We start from the raw sequence: 16,387 nt of genomic DNA on the forward strand, positions 1-16,387 counted from the left end.
TCTTTTCTGGAGTCTAGTTCTCTCACAAAAAGCCGTGAGGGAGATATGAGATGGTCTAACACCCTAACCATTGCTAGAAAGACAGAGTGTGAATCCAGGCACGAGCTCTATGGGAAACAGGGAGAGGCATGTAGGTTGAAGGCAAAGAATGAGTGATGATACATGTGTTAAGATAAAGCACCTACTCCTGGGCTAAAACATTGGATTGTAAGTGGTCACATTTGAAACCTTGTAGTATATTCTATGTCTAGAAACGTGGGCTCTGAGGATCAACTCACTATTCACTCAACAACACCTTTGCTGGCCTCTGGCCATAGTGCTGCAGAGGCTTTTCTTGAACTTTGCATACACCTCACCCCTTGCAGTGAGTCGACTTGTGCCTCCCCTCCCAAAGAAACATTCAAATCCTAACCTCCAATTTCTGTGAATGTGACTTTATTTGGAAAACAGGGTCTTTGCAGATGAAATCAAGTTCAGATGCAGTCATACTGGATTAAGGTGGGCCCTACGTCCAGTGACTAGCGTCTTTACAAGAGAAAGAGGGGAATTTGGATACAGAGACACAGAAGAGCCACAGGGAAGAAAGCCAGGTAAAGAGAAGCAGAGATTGGAGCAATGCCGCTGTCAGGGAACATTACCAGGAGGTAGGAAGAGGCATGGAAGGATCTTTCCTGGAGTTTTCAGAGGGCGCACACCCTGCCAACACTTTGATCTTGGACTTCGAGCCTCCAAAACTGAGAACACATTTCTGTTGTTTTAAACCATTCATTTTGTGGTCACCTGTAATGGCAGCCATAGGAAACGAATATACCCCTCACCCCCCAAATCACCTTCTCTCAAGAGCTCGTAGTTTGGATAACCATTCCCTGGGCCGAGCACACTCCTACTATACAATGAGAAGACAGGAAGAGGCGCTCTGAAGCGGGTCCTTGTGCCTCGAGGGCCGGTTGGCAGGCCCAGAAGCGCCGTCTGCTCCTGGTATAGCACCGCCTGTGCCTCCACAAGCTGGGGTCGTGCAGCAAGGACATGCAGGACAAACCTGAAGATCCAGCAGATGTGAGGGTGAGGCCCGTCACATTATTTCCCATAAGCATCTGCTAGGGGCATAGGCCACAAAATGGGTATCTTTGGCTGCTTTTCAGAGAATGAGTAGTAGATAATTATCAATGTAATAATGAAACGTAAGTTATGATAACAGTAAACATGCATTACTGCCATATGCTGTGACTGCAGAATTTGAGAGCCATTTCCCACCAGTGAGGTGCTCTCGTACATGCCAGATGTGCAGAGAAATCACACAAGGTACCTGCTCTCAGGACGACTCCAGGCTGGCGCTCTGCACACATCCCACGAGCACAGTATAAGGTGTGCACCGTCCACCAGCCGGTCTCCATTCTAACCCTACACCGTATCAAAGCTCTACTAAAAGCATGTCCATCCGTGACCATTCCAAAGATATCTGAGTTACTTGCCACAACACCAAATGAGAGCTTATTCCATTCCCCTGGCTGGCAGCGCGCAGGCCGCAGGATGCCTGGAGTTACTGTCCAAGACATGAACCAGCAGGATCCCGTCAGAGCTCTGGCAGCCTTCCTCAGAAAGTCCGGGGAGCTGCAAGTCCCCGAATGGGTGGCCACCGTCAGGCTGCCCATGCATAAAGGGCTTGCTCCCTATGAGAACTGGTTCTACACACCAGCTGCCTCCACCACGTGGCATCTGTACCCCTGGGTCTCAGCTCCATGACCCAGATCTATGGAGGATGTCAGAGAAACGGGGTCATGCCAGGCCACTTCGGCAGCGGCTCCAAGCGTGTGGCCCTCCAGGTCCTCCAAGCCCTGGAGCGGCTGAAAATGATGGAAACGGACCAGGATGGGGGCCGAAAACTGATACCCCAGGGACAGAAAAATCTGGACAGAATCACCAGACAGGTGGCAGCTGCCAACAAGAAACATTAGAACAAATGATGCTGGGTTCATAAATTGCCTCTTTCGTTTAAAAAAACAAAAAGAGATTATGTGGCAAAGATGGGGTGACTATGAAAAATTTTTGTTGTGGTGCCCATTCTATGTTCTAGCTCTGCAATTTTCTATTGCCTGGCAAGTTAAATCCACCCTTCTCTCTCTCTCTTTCCTAACTTCCTCCTCCTTTTAGGCAGTCCTCTGCTTTAGTCTGACCACGATTGCTCTCCCCTCTGCATCTTGCCTTTATTCTTGATCACATTTTCTGACTCAGAATCCCAAGCTCTCTCCACCTGACCAAACTGCCCTTGGAGGAAACAAAACAAAACAAAACTTTTATTTTTCAGGAACCAGAGGTTAGTGTGGTCTTGTTCTAGATTGACCACAAGGCAGCACTTTTTAAACTTCGCCTTTTATACAAACGCTCTTGCTAGTATGTTGCCATATTTGCAATCCTTTGTGTCTAGAGCTTCCTCGTGTACTGTCCTAGGCAAAATAAACAATAGCAATACAGATTTTTAATTGCACATAAACATCTCTCAAAACCCCTGCCCATCTGCCCATTCAATGCACAAGGAATAGGAGAAGAGGCAAACAAAAAAATTAACCCTAATTAGCAGTCCTGGGTGGGTAAGATATGGTAAGAATAAAGACTGTCCCATTAGCAAGAATAATAGAGATTACTTGCTTTAAAAAAATTAACAATTTTGAAAATTAAGGGGATCTCCATATTCGATCATTTAACAACAGGAAGCATAAGCTTCTCTAAAATTTCCCATCAAAACAGTTTCATAGCAACAGCCACTAAAAGGTAAGTCTTCTGTGATTTCGATTTTACTGTCTATTATGCATTCTTTGTGACTCAGTCTAGATGGGTAAGAAATGTCAAACTTGAGATCAAAATTTTTTATGATGAGTGGAAAACAGATCTGAAATATCTTTCAGTAATTAAAAAGCAACCAATTTATTAAAAGACATTTGTATAAGTCTGAATCTCTTTAAAGTTTATTTTGCTACACATATTTGGATTTTCTCTACTTTGAGCCTTTAACAGTTCTGATCAGTATCTTCCAAAATTCAACTGGTAAGAGAGATCAACTTGAAATTTTATAGCAAATGTAAAACTAGTGAGCAATTTTAGTCTCAACATAACTATTTTTTTTCTTTTTAATAAAAAAAATATCTGACTACCTACAGCTCACTCAATTTTTAATTTGGTTTTAGCAAAAGTGAGTAGAACATATTACTGGAGCCTGGGTTTAAGAGTTCACCTAAAACCTAGAGAAGCAAAGTAGAAGAAAGAGGAGACACAGTCACTTTACCAGGTGTCAGTAATAGTAACATCGCATAACTGCCCTGTATCTACTCAAGGATACGTGATGGACAGTGATGCGAGGTTATCGCCATTAAAATCACTTTCTAATTAAGGGAACTCAGTGTTTCCATACATGCATCTTTGTTAAAACTTCAGTCTTTTGTACCTATAATATCAGCTTTTGCAATGAAAAAATATCAGCTTTTCCTTGAAATGCTAGTGTTAGAAATTTTTACTACTTTTATTTTTCCCACTGAATCTATTAAAGTCAAGTTTCACATGTCGGTAGGTCATTTCTTCTCACTACTCTTATCACATTCAACCATTTCTCTCTTGCTCATTTATTCTTTCAGGCCACATTTTAGAATCATTTGTATGAAGAATATTTATTTTTTTCTCTATTCAGGGTGATATAATTGTTCTGCAATGTCATTCTAATATGTTCTATTGATGGCTAAGAATTATGTAAAATACTGGAGAGAAGTCTGCTCTCCGCAGTGTGGTGGACTGGACATTCTGAATTGGGGCCATCCTTCATCCTCCCCCTTCCCGTCCCCTGTGAAACAGTCACATGCTAGATAAATTACAGTGGTCATACTTTAAATATACTGATAAGATGGCAAGACAGTGAGGGAAATTCCTCAAGACCCAAAACTGTATTAACAAAATGGTGAGCAAACCACCAGCTCTTCATGTAGAGCTTCAGGACTGAAAACTTCAGGCCACAGCGAGGAGGGATACTGATGAAGACCGGCTTTGGGCCTGAAAGAGAGTTGGGAAACAGAATCTAAGCTCTTCACATAAAGCCAGGAGACTAGCAGGGCTCATCATCAGAGAAAACGGGGCTGGAAAAGAAACATCTGTAGCAGCTCCGCAATGATGGAAACAGTTATAAACCTTACAATAGACTTGTTTTCCCTGATGTCCTGTTAACTCTTGCTATGGTCTACAGTACAAAGGGACACTAAGCATATGCATGGAAGCGACACACTAAGAAATCAAAGTGGCCCCAGGCGATAGTATTATCTGGAGCTTGAAAGACAAGTAAATATAAATCCTCTTTGGACAAAAGCATCCTCAATTTAGCTACCTTAGGAGTTTCAAATCATGCTTTCCCAGCGTAAAAACAAAAAAAGAAAATTAAAACACACAAGGAAAGAAGCCATTATGTACAAGAGTTAGAAGCAAAAAAAATTAAAGATTTAAGTTCTCAAGAAATTATGATATTGGAATGGAAAAAAAATAATAACCACATAAGTAAAACAGAGTGGAAATAAATGAGCAAGGACAAGAAATCAAGCATAACCATGCAAATCTGAAAAAGAATCAAGCAGAACTTCTAAAAAATGATTCACTGAAATTTAAAATTTAGTGGCCAGGTTAGATAGTAGATTGGGCTTACACGAAGAAAGAAACGGTGACCTGGAATACAGTGAAGAAATTATTCAGAATGCACCATATGGAAAACATGAGGGTTAAAATACAAAGAACAGAATGAGGAGGCCTAAAATAAAACTTATTGGAGTTGCAAAAGGAAAAAATAGAGTAAGTAGAGGAGAGGCAGTAGTTAAAGAGAAAATGGCAGAAAAGTGTCCAGAATAACAAAAAATCTGAAGCCATTAGACATAATACACATTAAGACAAGATATATCATCAAATGATATATGAAGATAAATAAAATAAATCCATACCTAGACACATCATAGTGAAACTCTAGAAAACAAAGACAAAGAAAACCCTTAAAAGCAGCCAGAGGCTTTGCAACAAATGGTGCTACAGCAAGTGGATGTCAATAAGCAAAACAAAAAAAAGGTTCTCACCTCTCACTCAAAAATTAACTCAAAATGGATCACAAACTTAAATGTAAAACTAAAAAACTTACAGATGAATTGTTTCTGTTCAGGATCTAAGCTTCTCTACTGTGGAAATCTAATAAATGTTCAGTTAAAAAAAAACTTACAGAAAAATAGGAGAAAAACCTCAGGATCAAGAAGAAGAATTTCTTATTCTTGACACCAAAAGCACGGTCCATCAAAGGCAAAATTCATACAATGGGCTTTAACAAATTTAAAATCTTTGCTCTGAAAAGACCCCATTAAGAGTATGAAAAGGGAAGCTACACACTGGGGGAAAATATTTACAAACAACATATCCAACAAAGAACTAGTATCGAGAATATACGAGTATAAAGAACTCTCAACACTTGCAAGTAAAAATAATCCAATTAGAAATGGGCCAAGGACATGAAGAGACATTTCACCAAACAGGGTATGAAGATGGCAAAATGAGTACATGACAAGATGTCCAACATCATTATCAATTAGGGCAATGGAAATTAAAAGCACAATGAGATACCACTATACAGCTATCAGAATGGCTGAAACAAAACACAGTGAAAACACCAAATGTTGGCAAAAATGTGGAGAACTTGTAATTCCCTTTATAAAATTCTTGAAATAACAAAATTATAGAAAGGGTGAATAGATGAGTGGCTGCCAAGGGATAGGAGGGCATAGGAGCGGTGGGGAAGTGGGCACGGCTATAAAAGAGCCACAGGAAGCATCCTTGTGAGGATGGGAATGTTCTGCATCTTCACTGTGTTTCCATTGAGACACGGCAAAGGGGGCACAGGATCTGTTTATTTCTTACAATTGCATGCGGATTACAATTACTTCAAAATTAAACATTCAATTAACAAAAACAAAAAAGCAACCAGAAAGAAAAGACACATTACTTCCAAAGGAATGACATTTGGAATGACAATGAACTTCTCCAGGGCAATAAGAAATCAAAGTAATAGAATAACATCTTCTAAGCGTTGAGAGAAAATAACTGTGTTAGAATTGTGTACACAGAAAATCAACTTTAAACTGATTTGGTGAACATGGGCCATTTTTGATAAACAAAAACTAAAGGTTAACCATCAACAGACTGTCATGTCACTAAAGGGGTGTATCAAAGTACATCCATCAGAAAGAAGAAAAACTATTCTAGGTGAAAGGTCTGAGATGCAAGAATGATGAGTAATGAAACTGGTTAACACATGGGTAAATGTAAACAATAACCTACATAAAAACAATAATAACAAAAAGGTCTAATTTGTAAGGTTAAAAATCATAAGCTAAGACTAAAATACTGGAGAATTACAGCACAAAAGCTGGAAGAGGGATGATTTAAACTTAAAGATTTACAAGATCTTCAATTAAAGGAAGGCAAAAATATTAACATGTACACTGTAAGTATGGATGGTAAAATTCAAAGGAATTCCCCCCAAACAAAAATGATGGGGTTGTCACTGTGTGAGGGATATAAATGATAAATGTCTAACTATTACATTGTTTTGTGCACCTGAAACTAATAAAAAAAAAAAAAAAACGATGGGGGGAAGGATGGAATTTCTTTTTAACGTTTTAAGTTAGAAAGAAAAATGAAGTGGAAAAAAAGCACACACACACACACAAGCACAAAACAAGGAATGAATCCAAGTACATCAGTAAATAATTAGGACTAAACCCAAATTTAAGTTAAAAAATATTCCAGCTATATGTTGTTTCTGAGACACACTAAAACAAGGACTAATATATAAATAAAAAGACAGTAAAAAAAATGTACCAAATATACTGAGTAACTTCACGTCACTATATTAAAAAACTTCAATGAAAATGACAAATTCCCAGAAAAATGCAATAACAAAAATGAGTAAACATTTGAAAGAAACAGAAAAGCTAACATTTCCATAACCACTGAAACCTAATCAATAGTTCAATTTTCTCACAAAAGAAATACAAAGTTCAGACAATTTTAGAGGCAAGCTCTATCTAATTTTCCAGGAACAGATAATTTAAATCTTTTTCTTCTCTTTCAGGAGAACAAAGGGGGGGGGGGGGGAATGAGAGAGAGAAAGAGAGAGAGAGAGACCACTTACTAACTTATCTCATAACTTGGACATCAAAATTAGACAAGAGCAATAGAAAAACAGGAAAATTCTAGGCCAACTTCATCACTGCACTAGAAAATTTAGCCAGCTAAAATCAGTAGAAACCATTATTTTATCAACACTGCACTAGAAACTTTAAACAGCCAGCACTAAAAGATCACCACCATCACAAATAAGTGTATACATATTTTTAAAAATAAATTTTTAAATAAGAGAAAAACAATTATTTGCAGATATTGTCCTCATAAAAGACCCCCCCAAAAAAAACCTTAAACAAATTTTAAATATAAGACTTTAGTAAAATGGTTGCATATATGAACAGTAATCAAAAATATAACTTCTGTGCTCACTTCAGCAGCACTTTTACTAAAATTGGAATGATACCCACACAGATGATTAGCACGGCCTCTGCACAAGGATGATATGCAAATTTCATCAACCATAGCAAATTTTATTTTTGCAACGCCTCTGTAAATCTAAAATTATCTCAAAATAAAAAGTTGAAAAAATATAAGTAACTTATGTCAGGAAATAGATTCTATTTACAATAGAACATAAAAGATAAGGAAAGTAGGAGCAAATTTTAAAAAAAGAAGTTCAAAAGATATTTTATAAGGAGCTTAAAGAACTAAATGGAGGGACACGCTATCTTTATGAATAGGAAGATTCAGTATTATGATGTTTTTTTCCACAAAATGATCTACCATTTGAAGGCAAACGCCATTAAAGTCCCAACAGAATTCTTTGGGAAATCTGGCAAGTTGGTTCCAAAATTGCACAGAACAAAGGGCCAAGGCATTCCTAATGAAACAGGTGTGTGTCGGGGGACTTGCTTAAATAAAGACGTTCTATAAAGCTATAGAAATGTAGACATTTGGCATTGGCAGTAGGATACACAGTAAACCAATGGAATAGAGAACCCATGAAACAAAATCCACATATGTATAGTAGAAACTTGTATGCCAGCAGTGGAACTACGGATCAACAAGGAATAAATGAATCATTCGTTAATAGGTTTTGGACAACTGGTTATATATATATTCATGTTAAAAAAGTGAATTTGGATCTGTCTGTCTGTCTGTCTAATCTGTCTGTCTGTCTGTCTGTCTGTCTATCCACACACACACACACACACACACACACACACACACACATACAATTCAATAAGCATTAAAGATTTAAATGTAAAAACAAAACTTTATGACTTAGAATATAGGAGAATATCTTTATTAAGGATTTCTTAAACAAAATACAAAAGGCTAATAAATTTGACATTAAACTTAGAAATTTCTACCTAAAATATACAGCCTAATTCTAATCAAACATCTAGTCCTAACTTCCAGTTTACAGGAAATAGAAGCCAGAGGACAACATGAAGATACCATTAAATAATTCCAAAATGTGAAACATTCTACAAAACAACTAGCCAGAAATCTTCAAGAAGTCAATGTCATTAAAAAAAAAAAAAAGCAGGACACAAATGGATGGGTAAGAAACTCTTCTAGATTAGGAGAATAAATGGACAGAAACAACATGCAGTGGGTGAACCTTGATTGAATTTGGGTTTAAAAAGAAATAAGCCCCTAAAAATGACATTCAGAGAAATTTGAATATAGATTATGTATTATGTAATATGGTGGGATTATTGTTAATTTTCTTAAGTGTGATAATACTATTGTAGTTAAATAGGTCACTTGCTTTTTAAGAAATACACGGTGAAATATTAAAATATCAAAAGGTAAAATGTCATTGTTTTCAATTTATTTTCAAACTGTTCAACAACAAAATGTTATTAACTGTTAAGTCTGGGTGGAAAGCATATGGATGTTCACGTTTTTGTGTTTCTACCTCTGTATGAAATTTTTCATATTAAAAAGTTGAGGGCATCAAATAGAAAGGGGAATAAATAAGCCACTAATTGAGAGATGTTTGCAACATCTAATATTAACTTTAAAAACTCCTTAAAGAAATCTATAAGAAAAAGACAACATAAAATGGGCAAGAGACATGAAAAAAGCTTTTCACAAAGAGCAATCAGGAATGAATATAATATACATGAAAAGATGCTGAACAGTGTTAGCATTCAGGAAATGCAAATTCAAACAGAGACTTGCACTCTAGCTAAAATGGAGTAACGGGGCAAGACTTACCTTCCCCATCTTAAACAACTAAAAACCTGTACAAAATACAGACAACCAAGTTTTTCAGACATTGGACAACAGCTAGTGCAGGACAGTGGCTCTTAAAAGAAGGAAAACAAACAAGGAAAGTCTTATGACTGCTCGAGCTTACTGCATGGAGCTTCCAGGCTGTACCCCTAGGATAAGGACATGGATCCAGAATGAGCCTGGAAGGCTCCCTGGGCAGAGCACTTAGAGGAGCTAAGATAAAACTTTTAAGGCAGAGTATTGGAAAAAGGAGGGAGATACAGAGGGAGACTACTAGACGTACAAAGGGTTCCCAAGTCTTCAACTGAATACTAATCAGTGTATGTGTGTGAAGAAACTAAAGGTGGGAAAGAACCACCAGAAAAGAACAGGGGGTACAATTTGGAAGTTCATGTAGGGTTCAGAAGAGTTCTAGTTCCCAACAGCCAGAGTGGAGAAGTCTCTTAAGAGACCAGGCATAGGGAAGATCAGTGAGCAGGATATTACCTCAGTTGTGGGCCAATTAGCTCTAACTAAAGGTTGTTCTGGTCCTACCTCATTAAGTTTCAAAGCAAGCTACGAAAGGATCAAACTGCTTCCAAATGACTTAACTATGTCCCAGAAAAAAGCTCAACATATTTAAAAGAATACAAAAACTCCAGCACCCAACAATGTAAAATCCAAAAATTACCATTCAAAGCATTCAAAGAAGGAAATTACAACCCAATGAGGGGGAAAATAAACAACCAATAGAAACACCAGAAATGACAGAGAGAGAACGGTCAAGTACATGAAAATAGCTATTATAAATATACTCCAGATGTTCAAATAATAGAGGAAAGCATGAGCATGTTAAGGAAAGACATGGAGGACATAAAAAAAGATAAAAATGAAACTTCTAAAGATTAAAAATATCATGTCTGAGGTGAAAAATACACTCAATGGGATTAATAGGAAATTAGATACTTATGGTGAAAAGACTGGTGAACTTGAGGACATAGCAATGGAAACCACCCAATTTGGAATACAAAGAGAAAAAAAGCTTAAAAAACAAAACAAAACTGTGTATCACATGCTGTGAAACAATTCAAGGTGGCTTCACCTACAACTGGAGTCCAGAAAGAAAGAAGGGAGAAGAGGGGAGAGCCAGAAAAAAAATAACTGAAGAAATAATAGCCAAAATTTTTCCAAATTTGATGAAAAACATAAAACCACAGGTAAACAGCCACAGCAGAAGGAAAAGGAAAAAAAACATACCAAGCACACCACAATCAAATTGCTTAAAAATCAAAAAATCTTTTTAAAAAGCAACCAGAGGAAAAAAAGAACACATTAAAGAATAAAGATAATAGCAGTCTTCTCGCTGGAAACCACAACTAGATACTACTTACCATCCATTAGATTGGCAAAATTAAAAAGCCTAAAATTAAGAAGGGTTGGAGATGACGCGAAACCAAGGTTACTCACATAGGGCTGTGAGGGTATAAACTGGTCCAGCTGCTGTAGAACGTAGTCTGGCATTATCTTGTAAAGATGAAGATCTGTATCACATGACCAAGCATTGTCACTCCTAGATCTACAGTATTCATAGCAGCATTGTTTGCAATAGCAAAAACAAAACACACAAATTCCAAATGTCCATCAACAGAATGGATCAACTGTGGTCTATTCAGAAAACTATGTAGCAAAAAAATGAACGACTCTGAAAAAGTACTATGTCAAAAAAAAGCAGTCACAGAAGTAAACATACATTATACCATTTATATAAAATTCAAAAACATGTAAAACTTAACATTTCCTTTAGGGATACATACATGTGTTGTAAAACTATAACAAGCAAGAGAATAACAAACACAAAACTCATACTAATAATTACTTGAGAAGGAGAGGGCATAAGAGACTTCTAAAATGCAGATAAGGTTCATTTTCTAAGCTGGCTGAGGGGTATACAGATACTTATTATTCTTTATACCTTATATATATACATGTTTGTGTATTTTTATAAGTATGAAATACTTCATTTTCAAAAAGTGGAAAATGTGAAAGACTTAAAAATGAAGGCTATTTATATGTATAACAATAACATTAGTGTAAAAAAGTATACAAAGAAAATGTTCAATTCTTTATTGTCTTTCTGTGCCCTATACGATCAGTATTAATCTAAACGGGCCATAAGCATAGTGTGAAAAAAAAAAAAGCAGAGTCTTTAACTGCTTTGACAAAAATCAGAACTTCTAGTACTCTTAGATGAGAGTAAAATATATTTTAGCTCCTCATGTCTGATTCTTGATCTTTCATCTATACTTAGATTTTTCTTTATCTTTGGATTTCCTAGGACTCCTGCTTCGGTCCCTCTTTCTACTCCTTTCTCTTTCATGGGGACCCGCCTGGTATTTGGGTTTGTGACTGTTACTGTAGTGGCCATCCCTTTCTCGAGATCGGCTACGACTGCGGTTTTGAGGTCGGTCTCTCTTCTCACTTTTTTGTTTCTCCCAACAGCTTTCTTCTTCTTCGTAGTGGCCAAACCCCATTTCTCTGTAGATATCCTGTCAAAGGAATGGAGAGAGAATTACAAATGAATCAGGAAAATCATCGTCAATTAATAAAACTTAGACAAGTCCACCTTTAGAAAGCAATTTTAACAGCTCAAATTTGAACACTCCCACTAATGCCAAAAGTCTTGTCAATTATAAAGCAAAACTAATTCAGAAAAAGATTGAACTCTTTTTCTTATTGATCTCATTGCTTTGTATCTACTATTTCAGCTGAACTGAAGGATCAGATCCCAAAACAAGAAATTGAAATCGCCCAACTGAAATTAGAATAAGTCTTTACATCAAAATTGCAATACCTTTTCTCCTGCCTCTTTCCTACTCCCCCAAAATGTAGTTCCATCATTGATATGCAATGAAACTACTAAAATTCCCTTAATAATCCTATAAAGACATCATTTAAATAACATAGCCAGAAGAGGTTGTAGGAAGTCAGTTAAAAAAAAGAACAGATACTGCATACTTTGGTCTGAGTGATTATTTTATAACAGCTCCTCCCCAAATCTTCAAATAAATTTTCCTTGTTTACACTAGGCTAATATGTTTTTATTAAAATCATTACTTACATAATTCTTAAAAATTAGTTTTAAAACACTGGAATAATCCATTGCCACAAAGACAATAAAGTGGGTACATTTAATTTTATTCTTTATATATATATATATATATATATATATATATATATATATATATATATATATATAAAATGTTTCTATATAGAAGAAGGCTAATTACAACAATTCTATTTGTTTGTGTTTTACCCCAAATTAAAATGAGTACCTCAGCAAGTAGCTGAAATCTAAAAAGACCAGAGGCAATGCTCTTTCAAGAGACAGTTTGTAAAATTCAACTTTCTTAAGATTTCTCAGAGGGAAAATTCGAAGGATTGAATTCCCAAGGGTCCCAACTCTATCACCATAGACATTATTATAACAGGTGTAAAAGACAAGGTTTAAAATCTAGTGATGGATACCCAGGGTTAAAGACCGGGTTTTAAGAAAATGATTCATAATTATTCCATATACTGTCTGGATGACTTACGCCTGACAAGGACATTGCAGCGTGTGAACAGAGATCTAACATGACGCTATATAATCACAGTGTTTGTGAAATACAGCATTATAAACTGATTCATGATTTCCTACACAATCCCAATAGTTCTTATCATTTGATACGAGTCCCAGAATGATAGTTCTTATCATTCGATTTGATAAAAAGGAGTAGGTATTTGGTTTAACCTTTTAAACAATTTTCCAGCAAAACACGGTATCCTTAGATAAAATAATTTTTTGTGCTTCTTTTAACATATACAATAACTATGCACTATTCTGTCTATACACCTAATTTCTGAATTGGTTGAGATAATAAACTTTTAAAACAGAAACTGTTTGCTGATGTGAAAATATAAAATCTTCAGCACATTACTACACACATAGGCACTTAAATGCTGTTTGTGTGTGTGGGGAGAGAGAGAGAGAGAGATAGAGAGAGAGAGAGAGAGAGAGAGAGAGAGAGAGAGAGAGAGAGATTATGCAGTACTTAATTCTTTGAAAAAATTGAGGCAGCTGAAAATCTGAAATGGACTGAAACCGAACAAACTTCTACTTGGAGTAGTTTTCAAAGCTACACAAGCTTTGAAGTTGGGCAGCTCTAGGTTCCAATGGTCTTTGCCAGTAAGGAAATGTGTCAGACAAGAAACACTCTTGAGATTAGACTTATCGGAAAGTTTCATGGAGAAGTTAGGACGTGAGATGAGCCCTAAAGAACGAGAGGCTTTGGATTGGCTGTGAGAAGACCTCTTGCTCATGCAAGCAGTGTAAGTGAAAACTGAAAAGCAAGGAAGAATTAGCTGTGTGTGTGAAGGAGGAAAGCTCAGGTGCCTGGGTGAAGCTGTATTAGAGGAGACCTTCTGAGTAGGGCTGGCATGGCGCTAAGGGCTTTGGGAGTACAGTGTCATCCTCATTCTAGAAATAAGGAAACTGAGACTCAAGCGACCCGCGTCGGCTGGAGAGAACTGTTTAAGTGATCAGTAACTTGACATCAAAATTGGAAAGGGGTGATACAGAATAATGAAAAAATAGCACACACCTGAATGAATCAAAATAAACATTCAAGTTCCAGCTCTCCCACTACACCATAAAGGTTCATGGGCCTGTCGGGTCAGGAGCGTCCTTTCTAAGGTGAGGGAAATGAATTAGATGAACTCTAAGTCCTTTCCAGTACAGACTTTAAAAATCCTACCATTTTATACATTTAAGACATAGAACAAGATGATTAAACTAGCATGCAGCTAAAAAGGAAAGGGAAAAAAACCATAAAATGGCCAGTTTAAAGCAACCAACTTACCCTAGCCAACGATTTCATGCAAAGCAGTCAGAAAAGAAGTCTAACTGAAAGCTATCCTTGCTGGGTTTCTGTGACTAAATCAAAGATTTAGTTAAATCTAAATCACTAAAATAACATTAAGGGATTAAAATGAGAGCAAAAAGATTATAAGAATACTAAACACCTATGAAAACCACAAAGGACTGATAACCAGTATGCATACTTCTCTGCCAGGCAACCCACAGCTGAGTACTCATTTCCTGTAACCCTAGTAAAACCCAAACCTCAACAACACAGTAACCACCTTTGGAATTAAGACATGAGGTGGAAAAATTAAATAGAGAAGTTTTCGAATTGAACAGTAAGGTTGTCAGTCAATAAAAAACAAAGAACTTGAAGAAATAAGTTAAAACATTCTTAGGAAACTAGGCTCACCAAACAAAATGCCAACAAATAATAATTTGAGCTATACCTGAGAATTACCTCGTATTGAAAATTCCCTTTAATGATTGTATTTTTGAGAATGAAATCAAAATGATAAAAATCTGAATAACAGAAAACAATGGGGCCCACTGAAATCTTAAATATGGATGCTGTTTTATTTGAAAGAAAAAAATAAGATAAAATTAGTATAGCTGATTTATTAAATGGAAGTATAAACTCAAAAAACACTTGCTTTAACTCACAGATACAGAACAGACTGGTGGTTACCAGAGGGAAGGGGGTGGTGGGTGGGCTAAATCAGTGAAGGGGTCAAATGTATGGTGCCAGGTGGAAACTAGACTTTGGGTGGTGAGCACACTCTATATAGGCATCAAATTATAGTGATGTATACCTGAAACTTACTTACTATTATCAACCAACGCTACCTCAATTTGCTTTAATACACTTCTGAGGGGAGAAATAAAGTTAGGAGCTTATTTGGAATTTAACAATTTTATAGTTTGCCAACTGTCTTAAAATTCTCTAAAGAATACTAACAATATCCCCCCAAAATAACACTCAATGCATTTTATTCTGTGCCGAAAGAGAAGGAAATGTGCTACTATAAATTTTTAAGTAGTCAAACAACAGAAAGATTCACAAAAAGAGGGGGGAATAACAGACTTAAAATGCAGACACTAATGTGTATCTCAGGCCCAAATTCATTGACGACCTATGTACAAGGGCAGGATGAGGAGCTGTAGCTCAAAGGAACACATGGGGTGGGGTAAGAATTAAGGATTTTTAGTGGAAAACATACTAACTAAATCGTCATAGAAATATGATACAGCCACCAGTAATCTCCTATCCTATGTTATTATAAAATGCCGGGGTGATGTTGGGCTAAATTAACAGAGTACAGAAATTAACAAGGAGATGTTCCTATCAGATCATAGTGGAGTATTTACTATGGGACAAATTATATTAGAACGACAATAGGATTTAGGAAAGAAAACTGACAGGAATCTTTTCCAGAGAAGAACAGCAGCAGTACAGTTGTTAGGAATACAAGTTTGAATTTAAATTGTGCTTCCACTATTTATTAGCTGTGCAAAACTACGGGCAAGCTGCTTCACCTCCTTTGTTTTGACTTTCTTTGTTGTGAAATGGGGACAGTGGAACCCACCTTACACTGTAAGGACACTGGTGTAGCTATTACTGATTCATGTGTGGATTACTTGACGGATTAACAAAGGTGACCCAATCTTTAGATGGCTAATGGGCTGTGGGAAGAAGAGAGGTTATGCCTTTGCTGGATGACAGCCAGGAGTAGGAAAACATGCTACCTAGGAAACAGGGGGCTAAGAATATATATAAAAGATATACTTGCTGAAACCTTTTTTGAAAATGAAGATTAAAACACTTTATAAAATGGTTCCCTAAGGGGGAAAAGAACAGGTGGAGGGGACGGGGACAGAAGCTCGATTCCCTGTATGTCCCAGTTGGTAAATTTTACTTGGAACCATGTAAATGATTTTTAAAACTACAAACCAAAAATCATTTGAAAGCGATCCTTATCAATGCAAAGAAATTAATTAAAATGTGAATCCAGTTAATGACATTACTACAGAAACTACTCCAGCTAATCTAAAACAGTCATTTGACTGTAATAGTAAAATAATAATAAGCTAGTGGAGAAACTGATTGCACACACATTTTATTTTTTACTT

At 36.6% G+C, this 16,387-nt stretch overlaps 1 protein-coding gene, 1 non-coding gene and 1 pseudogene across 3 annotated transcripts in view; 2 read left to right on the plus strand and 1 right to left on the minus strand.

Annotated features, from left to right (window-relative positions):
* The first annotated feature begins 261 nt into the window (after positions 1–261).
* LOC109455395 (small ribosomal subunit protein eS19) lies at positions 262–2,265 on the plus strand (annotated as a pseudogene).
* Positions 2,266–7,552: 5,287 nt separating this feature from the next.
* On the plus strand, positions 7,553–7,664 carry LOC141571940 (U6 spliceosomal RNA). Its single transcript, XR_012496982.1, has one exon. It is a non-coding gene; the product is annotated as a U6 spliceosomal RNA (small nuclear RNA).
* Positions 7,665–10,166: 2,502 nt separating this feature from the next.
* PPIL4 (peptidylprolyl isomerase like 4) overlaps positions 10,167–16,387 on the minus strand; it is a 32,633-nt gene continuing 26,412 nt past the window's right edge. For both annotated transcript variants that reach the window (XM_074333698.1, XM_019746943.2), the window contains exon 13: positions 10,167–11,903. In XM_074333698.1, the coding sequence (XP_074189799.1) occupies positions 11,652–11,903 (252 nt within the window). In that variant the 3' untranslated portion in view covers positions 10,167–11,651. The remainder of the gene's footprint in view (positions 11,904–16,387) is intronic.

The sequence above is a fragment of the Rhinolophus sinicus genome, linkage group LG05 (assembly GCF_036562045.2).
Source record: "Rhinolophus sinicus isolate RSC01 linkage group LG05, ASM3656204v1, whole genome shotgun sequence".
NCBI classification, from domain to species: Eukaryota; Metazoa; Chordata; class Mammalia; order Chiroptera; family Rhinolophidae; genus Rhinolophus; species Rhinolophus sinicus.